General features: G+C 31.6%; 2 protein-coding genes across 2 annotated transcripts; one reads left to right on the top strand and one right to left on the bottom strand.

The window, feature by feature from the left end:
- Positions 1 to 301: 301 nt before the first annotated feature.
- Positions 302 to 9,946, bottom strand: Slu7 (Pre-mRNA-splicing factor Slu7). The gene is made up of 6 exons (XM_072527097.1): positions 9,494 to 9,946; positions 8,549 to 8,739; positions 2,420 to 2,731; positions 1,963 to 2,244; positions 1,543 to 1,690; positions 302 to 784 (listed from the first exon to the last, which is right to left on the bottom strand). Exons 1-6 carry the CDS (start codon positions 9,809 to 9,811, stop codon positions 368 to 370), a joined length of 1,668 nt encoding a protein of 555 aa, XP_072383198.1. The 5' UTR covers positions 9,812 to 9,946; the 3' UTR covers positions 302 to 367.
- Positions 9,947 to 10,388: 442 nt separating this feature from the next.
- Positions 10,389 to 17,147, top strand: LOC140437524 (uncharacterized). Its single transcript, XM_072527098.1, has 2 exons — positions 10,389 to 10,893; positions 15,207 to 17,147. Exons 1-2 carry the CDS (start codon positions 10,644 to 10,646, stop codon positions 16,517 to 16,519), a joined length of 1,563 nt encoding a protein of 520 aa, XP_072383199.1. The 5' UTR covers positions 10,389 to 10,643; the 3' UTR covers positions 16,520 to 17,147.
- Positions 17,148 to 18,150: the final 1,003 nt, after the last annotated feature.

The raw sequence follows: 18,150 nt of genomic DNA, 5'->3' as shown, positions 1-18,150 counted from the left end.
TGTTTTAAGAAATGGCCATCGTTCAGTATTCAACAAGTCTTGTTGAAAAAAATATGGACTGATCCTAATAATCTTGGTACTATTCAGTTTTGATGCAAAACGCTCGAATAGGTCAATTTATTTTTCCAGTTTTCCACATTCTTATGGGATTCATTTTGTTTTTTATTCACATTATCTGTCAAAAATATTCATTCACTAACGTCATTGACATGTTTCTTAAATGACAATATATAACGATACATAATTTGAATACTCTTGTGTCACTCAGTATCATCTTGGAATCAAAAAGAAAATGCAGTAAAACTATATAGATTTTTACTGTGTTTTGTATTTAAGAAAAATTAGTTTTTACATAGACACTACTTATTTACATAAAGTTGTTCATAGGATCTTCATCCCTCTTTCTCCTTTTATAATATTCCTCCATTTCTTCCTCTGTGGGTTTCTTAACGTCAAACATACTGTTGTACGGCCTTTTCCTATCGTCCAACATTATTTGCTCCTCTACTTCTGGGGCCATTTCTTTTTCCTGTTTTTTCTTCAACTTTTCTTTAGCTTTCTTCTCCTTTTTCTTTGCCTTCTTTTCCCTTTTCTTTAATCTTCTCTGTTTCTTTTTCAGTTTCTCACCTTCTGATGAATTACTGGAACTACTATCTTCGCTTTCACCATCTGATATCTCGGCTTCCTTTGTACTGCTTGCTTCACCAACGTCTTGATCCGTTGGAATATCTTGCGTTACAGGAGCGTTAACCGTTTTTCCTGCCTCGCCTAGGCAATAGGAATTCTAAAAAACAAAGAATACATTTGAAAAATTAGAAGAACGGATGTAAATAATAAAAATGTCAATTTTGGCTGAGATGTTCAAAACAAGTGGTATTGAACAAAACTCTCTTTTCATCGGTTGTAGGTTTCTAAGCTGGGAAGTGCTGAATATGGCAGAAAATATATTACAAGAAACATAAAAACTATGTTTAATAAGTGTACTAGAAGCCACAATAAGGTGAACATAGAGAATTACAGACCCACAAGTCTGTTGTTCCAAATATATAAATTAGTAACAAGAATAAAAAATCGTTTGCAGCAAAACTTGATCTTTATCTATCAGTCGATCAAGCTGGATATAGAAGGCTTTGGCACTGTAGACAATTTTGCAAATATTTAGAATCAAGAAATCCAGGGAATGCAATATCCTAATACATATGACTTTTATATACTACCACAAGGCTTTGACACCGTGGAAATCTGTCTGCCATGGATGATACCACTACAGACACAAGGTATGCCACTATCATTTGTGATATTTACAGAAATGTTCCTTTCCCTGCACTACATTAATATTTTTCTGTCTGTTGCATGGTGACGATGACATTCTTGTGCCTTCGTGATAAGTATTGTTATTTGTTGCTAAATACTTATTGCAACAATTAATATAACATATTATCAATATAGAGCATCAATAGAAAAAGTGGTATTTTACATTCGGAAATCATGTAAAAGGACATTTCCGTTCATAGAAAAAATACTGTGTAATATTTATTTTACCTTTATGAAGGAGTGACAACATTTGTACCCCCATTGTCCTCCTCTCCAATACGATCCCCACACTGATGTGTGGTTATTTATGTACACATCTTCTTCATATTTGGATCTAATGACTTCTTTTTCCGCCCCAGTAATGACTTTACCAGATCTAAAAAACATAGACAATAAAAAAATATTTCTTATAAATTTGGAAATAAATGTTATTCATTTTATTTATATTGTGTTTAATTTTTAATAAGAATATTTGCGTTGTTTTCAGATTTTCGATTTTCAGATTATATAAGGAACTTTGGTTTTCAAATAGATTACTCTGTATACTAGACTGTTTTAAAAACACTTTAGTAGTCTTGAATATTTTTCATGTAACTAATCAAGATATGATTACATTAATATATAAAATGACTTTGTAACTACACTTACCTTGAATATTCCACATAAACTTCTGATTGAGCCAACAACAAGCTCTTAGGTGGTGCCTCTAAATGTTCCTGTCCTCCGTACTTATCTAACACACTGCTTTGAATTGTCGATTTAACCTCTTCTTTCTTTTTCTCATATTCTTTTTTGAGTAGTTCTAATTTTGTTGGTTCAGCTAAAAGATGAACATCCACACCCTTTTCATACGCTTCCCAAGCAAATAACTGAGCCTTAGCATGATTGGTCGTATCACCAGTAAAACGAACGAAATTCTCTCCACTGTACCTATAACATTTAATATTAATTATTTACAAATCATGTTGTTTTTTGACTAAGATGTATTGTTTTTATGACTTTTAATTTTTTTACAATTATAATGTATGATAATCCCTGTTGGAATACTATCTTGAATACTATATGAGTGTTTGTTTCTTTACTTATATACAGTATCAATACTTACGTAGCATCTTTTTCAGGATTAGGGTTTTCCCTCATTGATCTCGTCTTGGGATCATAATAAGCAGAACCCAAATCAAGATTTCTCAAATATTTGGCAGTGTCTTCTCTTATCCTCAAATTTCTTACAGTAATTCTCTGTTTGCTGTCTACTTTAGTACCAGGCATATCTACTTCATCTACATATTTGTCCTCATCTTTTTCTTCGTCGTCAGAAGATTCGTTTGCATTTAATTTGTCAGCCTTCAGTTGTCTTTTAGCTTCCTCAACTTTCTGGAACTCTTCTATTACAGCTTTGTGCTCAGATGGGTCATACCTGTAAAACAATATATTATTTAATATTAATAATATAGTAAAAATTGTCATTTTATTTTAATATAGTTATTAAGGTTTAGGTTTAGACTATAAAATAATCTAACCAATCAGCCACCTTTAATTATTGGCCAAAAAACACAGAAATGTTCCCAGTTATCTATTAGGAAGGGCACCACCATAGGGAGAGAGATACTCACTATAAAATCATTAAGATTTGATATTTAAGTCTGCATACGAGTTTATAACTCAAGCTACAGGAGAAAAACAATAAATTTACTAATAAACACTGATAGTAAATCATACAAAATGTGTAAAGGGTAAACTAATGGCATTTGTAAACAGACATAATTTGCCTTTAAATGTAATGTAAGTACAGAACATGCTTTATATAGAGTAACAGATATAATTTTAAAATATTGAGATAACCACAATTTGAGGCTTGGAAAAACTTTTGACACTGTGGTATTCCACTTTTGTTACACAGATTATGTCAAATTGTTATTAGATGAGTTGAAAATAATATTGTTATATTTAAGTAACTGAACACAGAGGGAACAGAACAGATGGAGTAGTACTTAATTTTTAAAGGAATGGTATCATATTTTACTGCACGCGTGATGATCTTGATTTTGGTCATCCTGTGCATCCTGCTAGATAACAAACGAGGCTCTGACGTCCGAGTGATTGCCGCTATAAGCAATCCCCCAGTTACCTACCAACGGCTTCGGGCGGATGAGTTGGTAAGTGGTAGGGCACTCTTTTGTCCTAGGGTTGGGAAACTGGCCCTAAAGGCGGATAAACCGAGATCTAGGTCAACGGCGTAAGGATGTAGAAAGCAAGGAGACACCACTACATTAAAGATCCATATGGATATATCTCTTGTACATCTATTATGGCTACAGCTTTGAGAGTGAAGACTACTGATCATGTATATCGGAGTGCAAGATCCGGCAGAGGAGGAATAACAACACAGAACCACGGAGCCTCCCAGGTCGTTAGCAAGCGAAACCCCCAAGTAAAAGGAAAGGATGCGCCTAGAAAAATTAAACAGTCTATTAAAATATGCACCTGGAACGTCAAGACTATGTACGAAGCAGGCAAAATTTATAATGCCATCCACGAAATGGAAAGACTGAATATCGATATAATGGGCATCAGTGAAATGCGATGGACTGATGCCGGAAAATGTCAAATAAACGAGCACCAAGTATATTACTCTGGAAATACACAGAAGGTCAACATAAGCATGGCGTCGGAATAATTTTAAATAAAGAAATACGTTACGAATTTTGTTCCAATATCCGAGAGAATCATGCTCATTCAATTGGATTTATTCCCAGCAAAAACCAACACAATCCAAATATACGCACCCACAGCAGACAAATCAGACGAATAGAGGCTTTTTATTTAAGATTTATTTAGTGATTTAAGGAAAGTCCTAAGTAAAATCAATGAAGTAACGCTAGTTATGGGTGACTTTAATGCCAAAATCGGTAACGGTAGAAGTAGTAGGTTCATGGGGTCTAGGTGAGCGAAATGAGAGAGAAGAACGCCTACTCACATTTGCTACGGAAGAAGAGTTGATAATCACCAATACACTCTTCAAATTACCACACAGAAGGTTGTACACATGGCGCTCACCCGGTGACACGCCAGAAAATTTCATAAGAAACCAGATTGACTATATTTCAATAAATAAAAGATTCAAAAACAATAACATCAGTGAAAAACTACTCTGGTGCAGGTCAGACCATAACCCACTTGTCGCTAAGTTTCGTCTGAAATTTAAAAAAAAAACACAAACCTAATCCTATAAGATACGATCTCAAACAACTAAGAGATGATGACATAAAGCAAGAAGTACGGGAATATCTGAAAAACAACATATCTAAGTCAGAAGTAGTTAATGATGTTGACACAGAAATAAACCACTTAGAAAACATTGGAAAGGAAATATTAGACCAATACCTGCGACCGAAAAAGACAGAGAAGAAAAAACCATGGATGACCGACGGTATATTACAGATGATGGACAGAAGAAGAGAATCCAAGCGGAAAGACTACGTTGCATATCAATTTCTAGACAAAGAGATATAAAAGCTGCCAGAGAAGCTAAAAATAGAAATCTGGAAGAGCAGTGTGAAGAAATCGAGATATTGGAATGTAAACATGATTCCTTCAACCTCCACAAAAAGATCAAAGAAGCAGCAGGCATCTATAAATCAAAAAGGCCGGGACACTTAACAAACGCTCAAGGAAATCCAATAGTTGATATTGAAGAAACAAAAACAACATGGATGAACTATGTGACAACAACATTTGAAGACGATAGGAATGTCACCATCACACAAAATAAAAATGACGATACCGGACCACCTATTCTCGAAGCGGAAGTAGAAGCTGCTATAAACAACACTAAGGAAGGAAAAGCCGCAGGACCAGACGAGTTCTACTCAGAATTTTTGAAAATTATGGATAAAGACGAAGTAAAAAGACTTACCTTGATCTTCAACAGTATATACCAAAGTGAAAAAATACCCCAACAGTGGCTAAGATCAACTTTTATAACAATCCCTAAAAAACCCAATGCCAAAAAATGTGAAGATTATCGAATAAAAAGCCTTATGATTCATCTCCTGAAAACTTTTTTAAAAATTATACATAAAAGAATATATAAAAAGTGTGAAGAACACATGACAAACACACAATTCGGCTTCAGGGATACATTGGGTACTCGAGAGGCACTTTTTGCAATACAAGTTCTCTTTCAAAGATGTAGAGACGTGAATTGTGATATATATGTGTGTTTTGTTGATTACCAGAAAGCGTTTGATAGAATAAAACATGACGAACTGATGAAAATATTAAATTCAATTGGTCTAGATAGCAGAGATCGCCGTATGATAAACAATATCTATTATGAACAAACTGCAGCTGTTAGAGTTGGGGATCAGTTAACAGACGACATAAAGATAAAAAGAGGTGTGCGACAGGGATGTATATTGTCCCCATTATTGTTCAATACATATTCGGAGCACATTACGAACCTAGCGCTAACGGACATAGACGAGGGAATACTTATAAACGGAGAAAGATTGAACAACATAAGATACGCTGATGATACTGTCATTTTGCAGAGAGTCTTGAAGGTCTGCAGACACTTGTCTCCAGGGTGGCAGATAAAAAGTAGCAAGATTGGGCTTGATTTTAACATCAAAAAAACCAAATACATGGTTATAAGCAAAAATAGGATACCAACTGGTCAATTACTAGTTAACCAACAACCTATAACACAAATCACCAACTTTTGTTATCTGGGTGCAAACTTAAATGAACAGTGGAACCAATCGACAGAAATTAAGATAAGGATCGAGAAGGCAAGATCAGCTTTCGTCAAAATGAAAACAATCTTTAACAACCACGATATAAAATTGGAAATAAAAGCTCTTTACTATAATGTTACGTATTCTCCGTTCTTTTATATTGCGTGGAGTCATGGACCTTAACTGAAGCATCACTGAAGAGACTCGAAGCATTTGAGATGTGGTGCTATAGACGCATGTTGAGGATTACCTGGATAGACAGAGTTACCAACGAAGAAGTACTACATAGAATGGGTCCAAAGCGCGAACTAGTCGTAACCATAAAACTTCACAAACTAGAATACCTGGGCCATATAAGGCTCTATGAACAATGATATGACCTATTTTGGACCATACTTCAAGGTAAAGTGCATGGGAAAAGAGGTCCAGGACGAAGAAGAATATCCTGGCTGCATAACCTGCGAAAATGGTTTAACTTAACCACTACTGGACTTTTCAGGGCAGCAGTCAACAAAGTCAGAATAGCCATGTTAGTGTCCAACATCTGTAACAGATAGGCACCATAAAAAGAAGAATCATCTTTTATGTACTCAATGAAGGAGAAGTTGTCTGTTTTCCAGATGATACTTAAATACTTATAACTTACATTTTAAGACTTTACCGCCTTATGTGCGATAGATGGAACAAATCAAATCATTTTTTTTAATGTTTTAATTCAATTTTAGTTGTAGCTGTATGGCAGCCCATATCTGGCACATACTAATAGTTTACGTGAGTAAAGTTAGGCTACTAAAGTGTGTTAGGATACTGGCAGAATTACATCAATAAATGAATTTGAATTTAAGATATTCTGACGGCGAGATAGGCAGCCGTGCCCAGTTTCTAGTTCATTCTCGTTGAAATTCTAAACAACGTGAAATATTGTTCTAAGCTTGAGGTTATTCATGGTAAAATCGTTTTTTTTAGAGAGAAAAAAATTGAAATTCATTGTATTGTAATATTATATATCTTCTTAGGTGAATAAGTACTAAAAATTATGAATGTTAAACGTCTCTTGAAAAAACCAAAAAGGGTTTGTCCTATATATGATACGTTAAGTTAGGAACTCATTGATTGTTTTTGTGTATATCGATCCGAAACTCTTTTATGGTACCATAAGTGCAGTTCGATTACCAGACAGTACTAATTGTGAAGAATGAGATCCTCTGATGAAGATGGCACAGATGATATTGTGTCAAGATAGTGACAATGAGGAGCGTGAAGATTTACCAAGCAATATCAAGGAAACTGTCATTCCTGCCACATTCTCAGATTCCTCAAATGATGATACCCCTTTGTCTGAAAGACTGATATAAAATGAAATCTCATAATTGGGTGAAAGGTAATCTGAGAAGATCAGAAAATGATACAAAATTTACTGGTTCTGAAAATTTACCTTCTTCGATTTTACAATTAGAAACTAGGGTCCAATATTTTCTCTTTCCTGGTAGTCTTATAGAGCATATCACAGAATAATCAAATTTATACTCAGTGCAACAATGTTCAGATAAACCAGCTAATATAAATAAATACAAAGTAAAACAATTTATAGGAATTAATATTTACATGTCAATAATTTAACTTCTATTAATAAGACACTATTGGAATGCTAATATTGGTCACCCAAAAGTTAGCACTGTGATGAGCTGTAACAGATTCAAAGAAATAAAATGTTTCTTGCATTTCAATAACAATGATAACATGATTGAAAATGATCAGCCTGGACATTACAGATTATTCAAAATCAGACCTGTTCTAAATCAAATCAAATAATGGCTACAAATGGTTTTGAAAGAAGAATTTCTACCTGTAGACAGATTATACCAACAAAAGCACAAACCCAAAAAAACCTGGTTAATTTGTTTGCTGGTTCCCAAAGTAATATTGTACCTCCAGCAGCAACACATCTTAGTATGAGCAGCAACATGGTTGTCAAATTAGCAGATTCGATACCAAAACATCAATATCACAAGTTGTTTTTGGCAGTTGGTTCACCAGTATACCTCTTATGATATATCTGATCAAAGAGGGCATTTTACCTTTGGGAACAGTAAGACTAAATCATGTTCCTGGAGTTGTGATGCCAGCCTAGAAAGAAATGAAGAAGCACAGCAATGGTCATATGGTAGAGAAAATCCTACACATCCTATACATTTTACAATAATATATTTTACCATATGTGGTTATTCTATAAAGTATATCTATAAGTATATTCTATAAAGTTCGAAGTTGTATCGTCTCCTCCACAATGCATTGTCATTGCAGATTTTTGATAGGAGAAGTCACTCTAAGCAGAAAAACTGTTAATGCATTCACTTTTCATGCTAATATTAACAAATGACTAGAACTGTGACAAATTGTCTCTGTTATGGTATATGACCAGAGAGTTATTTGTGATGTGTAGTGTACTATAATTTATATACTATGAACAAAAAAAATTTTAAATGAACACCTACCCACTCCATCTATCTCTTTTTCCATCAAAGCTCAATGCTAAGTTTTTCTGGGCGAATTCATCTGGTGCAATATTTGCTCCAGAAAATTTGGCTCCAACTTTGCGAGGTCTTTCCATACAATCTTTCTTTTTATGAGTCATAGCTCCACAATTTTCACATGCACCTTTACGATATTTAGTAACTATTTTTGACTGCAACAAACAAATAAAAAATTAATTTTTGGAATGTTTAGGACGATTTTCACATTTGGTCCCATTGAAGATAGCTACAAAGGAGCTGTGAATTAAATTCACAAAACAAATTTTTGACGTTTGACTGTGTTGTCATGTCTTTATAATGTATATGTTGTAGGCTTCAATTACAAATAGAGAAGCTTTCAAAAATACATTTTTATTATATTATTATATGAATTATGCAATTTTTTATTTTTTTATATACAACACGAACGAATAAATACTCGTTTCTTCTCATATTAATTGCAGTTAATTATTACAACATTTTTTTGGCATTTGCCTTTGATAATAAGCTAATAGATTTGGCAATCCTCAAACCACCAGTTGCCAGATTGTTACAGATGTCTGTGGAAAGTACCTGAATATTATTCTTATTATTCTTTAAAAGAATTTCTTTTTTACTGTTAGTTTGTTAACGTTCTATTGGATTTTTATTAATTATAAATCACATGCTATTTCCCGATTTATTAAAAAAACATGGCAACACAGTCAAGCGCCAACATTTCGTTCTATGAACTTGATTGACAGCTCAATTATAGCTATCTTCAATGGGACCAAATGTGAAAATCGTCCGAATGTTTATATATTACTAAAACAAGTAGTATAATACTGTAAACATTGGGATTAAAAATTTTCTTTTGAAATAAACTAAAATTATTAGATTAAAAATATATCACATTTTATCATTATTTGGATATAAAATTAAACTTACAGTGTCAACACCACGCTTGTACCATTCGTCGATGCTCGAGTACTCCTTCTGTTTCTCTTCTTGGGGTCTTTGATGTTTAAGAGTAGGTCCAGATGTTCCATAATACCAAGGTGCATTAGAAATGTACTGTGGAATATGAGGGTTGATATCTTTTCCTTCTTCATCGACTGCAGCCGGAGCTGTACCAGCTTTTCGGGCTTCTTCAAGTTCCTTGGCTTTACGCCAATCTTCTCTTGATTTTTTCTTTGGTTCATCATCAACTTCACTTTTTGATTTAAGAATACTCGAAATTGGAAGGTTTTGGTGGTTGGTAGCCATTATAACTACAATGTTAATTTGTTTTATTAAATGTTTACAAATTTTATTTCCTACATCTGTTTTTATTTATTCTTATCATTCTTATTGAGTTTTGACAATTCAATAAGTGATAAACTCCATTCGCTTAGCTCGGACAAATTTTGACAGATTCATTGTCGGAAACCTACAACACAACAATTCCTACTTCTCAGTATTAATAGCTCAAGTATCCTGCTATTACAGACTTCTTTCTTTAAAAAAAGAAGAATTATTCTAAATAGTCGAAGTGTATACTAAACCCATCAAATTTTGGGTAGTATATATTTAAAAAATATATATTTAGTTGTTATAATTTAACATAACTATTTATTATATGGTGCAGATAAATAAATATTGATTGTCGGTAATTCGCAAAGTTCTATTTTATTTACTATTTAGTTTGTTTACTATTAATATTGGCTATGAGTACGGGTGCTTGGTTGTATAGTAATTTCCAGCCACTTTTAGTCTGTCAAAAAGTAACTAACTTCGCAAAAAAATAATTACTAAATTCACTAGACAGTTCGGACTGGGATTAGCGAACCGAGTTTATAAACATATAAAATAAATGTGATAATGACATTTGACATTTAATCTCTGATTGACAACCGACAGATTGACAGAACTGTGAGGGGAACAAGGGACCTTTGAATGAAACACTGAACCAAAAGCACAGAATAAATAAAAACAATCAGAGTGCCCTCTGCCCACTCTCAAAAGACGCATTTTTACTGATTTAGGTTAACTGTCAGCTTCTGTTTGTGTTGACAGTGGTTGACTTGACACACTGTTGTGGAAATAATGAAATTATGATATGAAATTAAGTTTAATCAAATCAAATGGAACAATGGAAGTAATAAAACAAGAAATCAGTGAGGAGACCTGTGAAGTAGAAATAGAGAATAGTAACTTGGATGATGCTCTTTTGGATAGATTTAAATGTGAAGTTAAGGAAGAATCAAATCTAGAAAGTAGCGATGATACTTTTGATTGTTCAGCTTTAAATGAATTTCTCATAAAGACTGAAATAGATCAAGATGGAAATACACTTACCATCAAAGAAGGTAATGCAATATAATACATTGGTCATTTTGGTTTTTAAGTACAACACCTTGTAAAGTCTATCTCAATGTTTATCGTCTTAAATTTTACCTCATTATTGTCTTATCGCCATCTAGGTATTTTATGACAGGGCAGTGCATCAGAGGCGGACTCCAAGTAAAAATAATATAGCAATTTATTTTCGAGGCATCTATTTTTTTGTATAGAAAATTACATCTATTTACTGATATTTTAAAACTTATATTCAATACTTAGTGATAACAATAAGATATTTAAACTACACTGTAAAAGTTAAAAATTAATGATTATTAAATATCTATGTTGTGTTATTCTAATACTTATATTATTTATATTCAAAACATAACAATACGAGATTTAAACTAAATTAATAATGATTATTATGCTGTGCTATTATTCTAAGATCAAATCTGTTTCACTGTCGGAGTCATCATTTAGATTAATCACAATGGGCTGTATAATAAAACTTTGCGTAGACAAATATTTTTTTTTCCTAAGTGAATGGCACTGGCCAGCCTTTTTTTTACAAAGTAATAATTTACTGTTTACAAAGTAATATTAGTAGATTTTACATACTATTACTATTATCCTCTAAGGTCAATAGACTTGAAACGGGTTTTTTTTAACGGGCATTCTAAAAGAATATGTTGTAAATCGGCAATTTCATCACATAGGCATTTATTATTATCTAAAAAACCTATTTTATGTTTATACGCTGGAAATGGTGCATGATTGCAGCGCATTCGACTTATTATCCGAATAATTGAACGATTACGTGTATTCTCAAACCATGGTTTGTCCCTTATTTTTGGTTATATATTCTTAAAAAAACTGCCCTTTGTCTCCACATTTATATTTTATCTGCTACTTTTCCTTAAGTTCCTTTCGAAAAATTGGAATAAAATCAGACTCTGGTATTTTTAATCTAAGTATTCTTCCATTTTTCGCACCATCTTTTGCTAAAGAGTCCACTTCTTCATTTTCTTTTATACCTAAATGAGCTTTTATCCATGATATATAAATTTGTTTTCCTCTACTTGATACTTTTTGGTACAATTCCAAAATATCAAGAAGGATGTAATTTAAATTAGGATTCAAACACATATTATTAAGTTTTTCTACCGAACTTTTAGAGTCTGTAAATATGACAAATTTATCCTCTTCTTGTTCTAAACACAGATTAATTGCTAATTTTATGGCAATAACCTCAGCACTGAAAATTGACATCATATCTGGCAGTTTGTATATTAGCTTAATATTTTTGGAAGGATAATAAACTGCACAGCCAACTCCATGTTCCGATTTAGATCCATCAGTGTAAACTTTTTCATACTCTTTCCATTTTACTATACAATCTCGATAATATTCTTTTTATATAATAATATTGTTTTGACACAAATAGCGAACGTTAATATGGGTCTTAACTGGAGAAAGAAACATTTCATAAGAATAATTCCATAAAGGGATTCCACTGGATTTATAAAGTTCTTCATATCTGTGTACATTGGTAATACAACTTTCAACTAATAATGGTATTTTTTTTCTTATCCCAATATTTAGATGTTAAAACCAAACCAGCTAAACTGGATATTTTAACAAATAACTTGGATTTCTGACTTCTTAACTTTAACACGAATTTGTCAGATAGAAATCTTCTCCGAAGATTCAATGGCGGTTCGCGCGTAGACAAATAAGAATGTTCAACTTTTACAATATGCTGTACTGAATTTTTCCAGCTTTCAACCGATATATTATTTATAACAGTTTTAATCAACTCCATGACAGTCGCACTCAGGGTAGGAGAGACATTTTCCGCTCTTGCCTTTGCTTTTACTTGGTGCCACATATGTTCAATGGGGTGAATACACAATGGTATGGAGGAAGACATAACACAGTATGTCCCATCTGTTCTGCTAAGTTGTCACATACATATTGCTTTTTAATAGCAAAAGTATTTAATACTTCCAGTAGTTGCTCTTTCTTGTAACTAAATTCAAAATAAATATCATTTTCTAACAAATACTCCTGAATTTCACTTTTAGTACTTGCTCTGTTTGGCGCTTTTTGAAGCTGACGACTGTGATAGCTTGCGTTATCCATTACAATGACACTATTGTTAGGGATATTTTTTAAAAGATAATTTTGAAACCAGTTTTTAAGTTCTCCACTTGTATCTTGGTGGTAGTCCAAGCTAGAGTCTTTGATATTCTTCGCAGATAACAGTACTTAAGCAGTTTGGGAGCCATCCGTCTTAGCGTGAATTATTGTTGTGCATTCTCCTTTATTTGAAGGTGCTTTTGTCTGTCAGTTTCTACTAGAATCGATCCATCCTTTTTGTACTGTATCGTATGTATCGAACCATGTTTCATCCAGATAAATGATAGATCTGTTTTCTAATCTATATTTCCTAATGTCAGAGAGATAACTATATCTCCAAGTACGCAATCTTTGTGATTCCATTAAAACTTGTTTTTTGTCTATCTTACGATATTTAAAACCCATTGTAGAAATGACTCTATGGAGGGTGGCACGGCTAATATGTATATTTGTTTCATCTTCCTCTAACTTCAATTTAAGTTTATCCAAAGTAGGAACAATCTGGTTTTCATAGAGGGAATATAGTTTTCTTCTTATATCTTGTTGAGTTCTGTCCAAACGATGAGACCGGAAATCACTACGTTTTTTTCTGCCTGGCAGTGTTTTACTGTTTACAATATCCTTTATCGACGATATTGACGTTTTTGTAAGTATACAGGTTTCTTCCACAGCAGCTTGTTTGATTAAGCCTCTACTTATTAAAGTATCATACACATTTTTAACTATTTGTTTTGCGTCTAATGACAAATGCTTTCGATTATGACTAATAGCCGTCAAGCGATTATTTTCCCAAGGACGAAACATAATTATACTCTTATTATAAAAGGCACAGTAACAAGGATTATTAATGACTGATTAAACACGTTTTTAAATCTGTTCTGCTAAATACCTATCCACCCAGGGCTGGGTCAGGTATGCGTCAGCCAGTGCCATGAGAATTATAATCATTACTTAGTATCAGTCGTTACTAATATATTGGTTGAAAGCTGGAAAAATTCAGTACAGCATATTGTAAAAGTTGAACATTCCTGTTTGTCTACGAAAAGTTTTAATATACAGCCCATTGTGATTAATCTAAATGATGACTCCGACAGTGAAACAGAATTGATCTTAGAATAACAACACAGAATAATTATCATTATTAATTTAGTTTAAATCTCGTATTTTTATGTTTCGAATATAAATAATATAAGTATTAGAATAACAACATAGATATTTAATAATCATTAATTTTTAACTTTTACAGTGTAGTTTAAATATCTTATTGTTATCACTCAGTATTGAATATAAGTTTTAAAATAATGTAATTTTCTTTACAATAAAATAGATACCTCGAAAAGAAATTGCTATATTATTATTTTTACTTGAAGTCCGCCTCTGATGCCCTGTTATAAAATACCTAGATGGGGATAAGACAATAATGAGGTAAAATTCAAGACGATAAACATTGAGATAGACTTTTTTTACATTTGATTGTACCTTTAGTGAAATCTCCACTTCAATACCAGTTCAACTGTATAGAATACTTTCGTTTTTATGTAGTCGACGTGCCATAACCTTGTCAACAATCTTGGCGGTTATACAGACCGTTTTTCAACTAAATATTGAATGTGTTAAGGTACACATTAAAAGACAATAGGGCTAACTATTAGTTAGGGCTAAAATTAGTTTTTCTTGGGTTTAGGTTCAATAAATTATACACTAATGACAGTAAACAATGAGATATCAGATATCAACCTTTATTTGTCATTTCATTAATGTCAGTGTCCCGTTTTACGTTTTGGTAAGTTATAAATACATATTTTACAATAACTGTTTGTTCTTAATCTCGTACATTTTAGAATCTTGACAAAGGCAAGGGTTTCCTACCGAAAAGTTGATTTCTATGGAAAATAAAATCTAGTTCCACATGTAATATAAATTATTGAACCTAAACCCAAAAAAAAACTAATTTTATATTAAATATAGTACGGTTCAAGAAACTCAAAACTATATATAAATAATATATATATATATATATATATATATATATATATATATATATATATATATATATATATAGCAGAAACACAGGTTTCTAAAACATATTTATATGCTTTACTACTTCTGCTGTCTTAAATTATATTATGCTTTAATTTGATTGTTTCATTCATTTTCCCTTACACTCAAATATTTATATTATAGTTGGTTTGTATTTTAGGTTATCTCCAAGACGAACACAAAATGGAAATTATGGACACACTAATTGAATATTCATCTTATGAAGGAAATTATCAACTCTCTGAAGTAAAAATATTAAATAACGATATGAAAGTTGCGACTGGACAAAGACCTTACAAGTGTGAAATTTGTTGTAAGCAATTTAGTCAAGCGAGTAATTTGAAAACACATTTGAGAGCACACACTGGAGAAAAATCTTATAAGTGTGAAATTTGTTTTAAGCAATTTAGTCAAGCAAGTTATTTGAAAACACATTTGAGAGTACACACTGGAGAAAAATCTTATAAGTGTGAAATTTGTTTGCAGCGATTTATTCAATCAAGTAATTTGAAAAAACATTTGAGAGTACACACTGGGGAAAAATCTTATAAGTGTGAAATTTGTTTTAAGCAATTTAGTCAAGCAAGTAATTTGAAAAAACATTTGAGAGTACACACTGGAGAAAAATCTTACAAGTGTGAAATTTGTTTTAAGCAATTTAGTCAAACAAGTTCTTTGAAAACACATTTGAGAGTACACACTGGGGAAAAATCTTACAAGTGTGAAATTTGTTTTAAGCAATTTAGTCAAGCAAGTTATTTGAAAACACATATGAGAGTACACACTGGAGAAAAATCTTACAAGTGTGAAATTTGTTGTAAGCAATTTAGTCAAGCGAGTAATTTGAAAACACATTTGAGAGCACACACTGGAGAAAAATCTTATAAGTGTGAAATTTGTTTTAAGCAATTTAGTCAAGCAAGTTATTTGAAAACACATTTGAGAGTACACACTGGAGAAAAATCTTATAAGTGTGAAATTTGTTTGCAGCGATTTATTCAATCAAGTAATTTGAAAAAACATTTGAGAGTACACACTGGGGAAAAATCTTATAAGTGTGAAATTTGTTTTAAGCAATTTAGTCATGCAAGTAATTTGAAAAAACATTTGAGAGTACACACTGGAGAAAAATCTTACAAGTGTGAAATTTGTTTTAAGCAATTTAGTCAAACAAGTTCTTTGAAAACACATTTGAGAGTACACACTGGAGAAAAATCTTTTAAGTGTGAAATTTGTTTTAAGCAATTTAGTCAAGCGAGTAATTTGAAAACACATTTGAGAGTACACACTGGAGAAAAATCTTTTAAGTGTGAAATTTGTTTTAAGCAATTTAGTCAAGCAAGTTATTTGAAAAAACATTTGAGAGTACACACTGGGGAAAAATCTTACAAGTGTGAAATTTGTTTTAAGCAATTTAGTCAAGCAAGTAATTTGAAAAAACATTTGAGAGTACACACTGGAGAAAAATCTTAAAAGTGTGAAATTTGTTTTAAGCAATTTAGTCAATCAAGTAGTTTGAAAACACATATGAGAGTACACACTGGAGAAAAATCTTACAAGTGTGAAATTTGTTTTAAGCAATTTAGTCAAGCAAGTTATTTGAAAACACATATGAGAGTACACACTGGAGAAAAATCTTACAAGTGTGAAATTTGTTTTAATCAATTTAGTCAAGCAAGTTATTTGAAAAAACATTTGAGAGTACACACTGGAGAAAAATCTTATAAGTGTGAAATTTGTTTGCAGCGATTTAGTCAATCAAGTAATTTGAAAAAACATTTGAGAGTACACACTGGGGAAAATCTTACGTGTGAAATTTGTTATAAGCAATTTAGTCAAGCAAGTTATTTGGAAATACGTTTGGGAGTACACACTGGGGAAAAATCTTACAAGTGTGAAATTTGTTTTAAGCAATTTAGTCAATCAAGTTATTTGGAAATACGTTTGGGAGTACACACTGGGGAAAAATCTTACAAGTGTGAAATTTGTTTTAAGCAATTTAGTCAAGCAAATTATTTGAAAAGACATTTGGGAGCGCACACTGGAGAAAAATCTTATAAGTGTGAAATTTGTTTTAAGCATTTTAGTCAAGCAAGTTATTTGAAAAGGATTATTAGGATTATTAGGATTAATATTTATGTATATTATTTATATATATATATATATATATATATATATATACATATATATATGTATATATATATATGTATATATATATATATATATATATATATATATATATATATATATATATATATATATATATATATATATATATATATTGAGATGATTGGTGTTTAAAGAAAATAATTTATAAATTATATACTAGATAATATTAGATATAAAAAGTATTTGGTTATTTTAAGAAGTTATATACTAGAGAATTTAATAAAAATTATTTATGTGAGGGCATTTTTAAGAAATTAGCATGTAATAAGTGTAAGACTTTTTTTTTAGTAATTATAATGTTGTAGATATATTTAAGTGAGCCATGTGATTAGGCAACCAAAAATACTCTATAAAGTGACGTTTAAGGAATGGTTGCGAATATAAAGTGGGGTTATAATAATATGTTGTTTAAAATGTGTAGTTTATTAAATTAGAATGTTAAGTTACTGATTTAAGTGTATATTCTGATCTGAAAAGCCTAAATGTCGACAAAATTCTCGATAAAAAAGTAAGGAATTCTCTAGATCACCAAAGATGGCCTTGTTGCGAAATGGATTGTTCCAGAAAATTCAAACATTCATATATAGAACAAAATCGAATATGATTTCTTGCTAGATGATTCTGGAACATGGAAAAAGATATAAATACCCGGTGATTTGGATTCAAGGCATCAGTTATGAGTTACAGTTACTATGAGGCCAGTTTTAGTATGAAAGTTAGTTAGAGTCAGTCAATCAGTTACAATTGTTCAATATAGTGAGTTAAATCAAGATTAAGAAACAGTATAAAGAAAATATTATTGAAGATTAAAAATTATGTTATGTATAAATGATGATTGGATAATGGAAGAAGTATTAATTGAATATTAAAATTAAATAATATATTTGGTGATTGGATATTGGTATATTGAAAAGAAGAATAAATATAAATGCTGT

Source organism: Diabrotica undecimpunctata, chromosome 3 (assembly GCF_040954645.1).
Source record: "Diabrotica undecimpunctata isolate CICGRU chromosome 3, icDiaUnde3, whole genome shotgun sequence".
Lineage (NCBI taxonomy): Eukaryota > Metazoa > Arthropoda > Insecta > Coleoptera > Chrysomelidae > Diabrotica > Diabrotica undecimpunctata.
This window is presented reverse-complemented; position numbering and strand designations above follow the sequence as displayed.

Bases quoted from the DNA above. Each gene is read 5' to 3' on its own strand.
- Slu7 (XM_072527097.1), bottom strand. From the start codon at position 9,811: ATGGCTACCAACCACCAAAACCTTCCAATTTCGAGTATTCTTAAATCA. The intron at 2,245-2,419 runs GTAAGTATTGAT...TAAATGTTATAG, and splicing joins AATCCTGAAAAAGATGCTAC to GTACAGTGGAGAGAATTTCG. The intron at 785-1,542 runs GTAAAATAAATA...TTTGTTTTTTAG, and splicing joins GTTGTCACTCCTTCATAAAG to AATTCCTATTGCCTAGGCGA.
- LOC140437524 (XM_072527098.1), top strand. From the start codon at position 10,644: ATGAAATTAAGTTTAATCAAATCAAATGGAACAATGGAAGTAATAAAA. The intron at 10,894-15,206 runs GTAATGCAATAT...TTTGTATTTTAG, and splicing joins TACACTTACCATCAAAGAAG to GTTATCTCCAAGACGAACAC.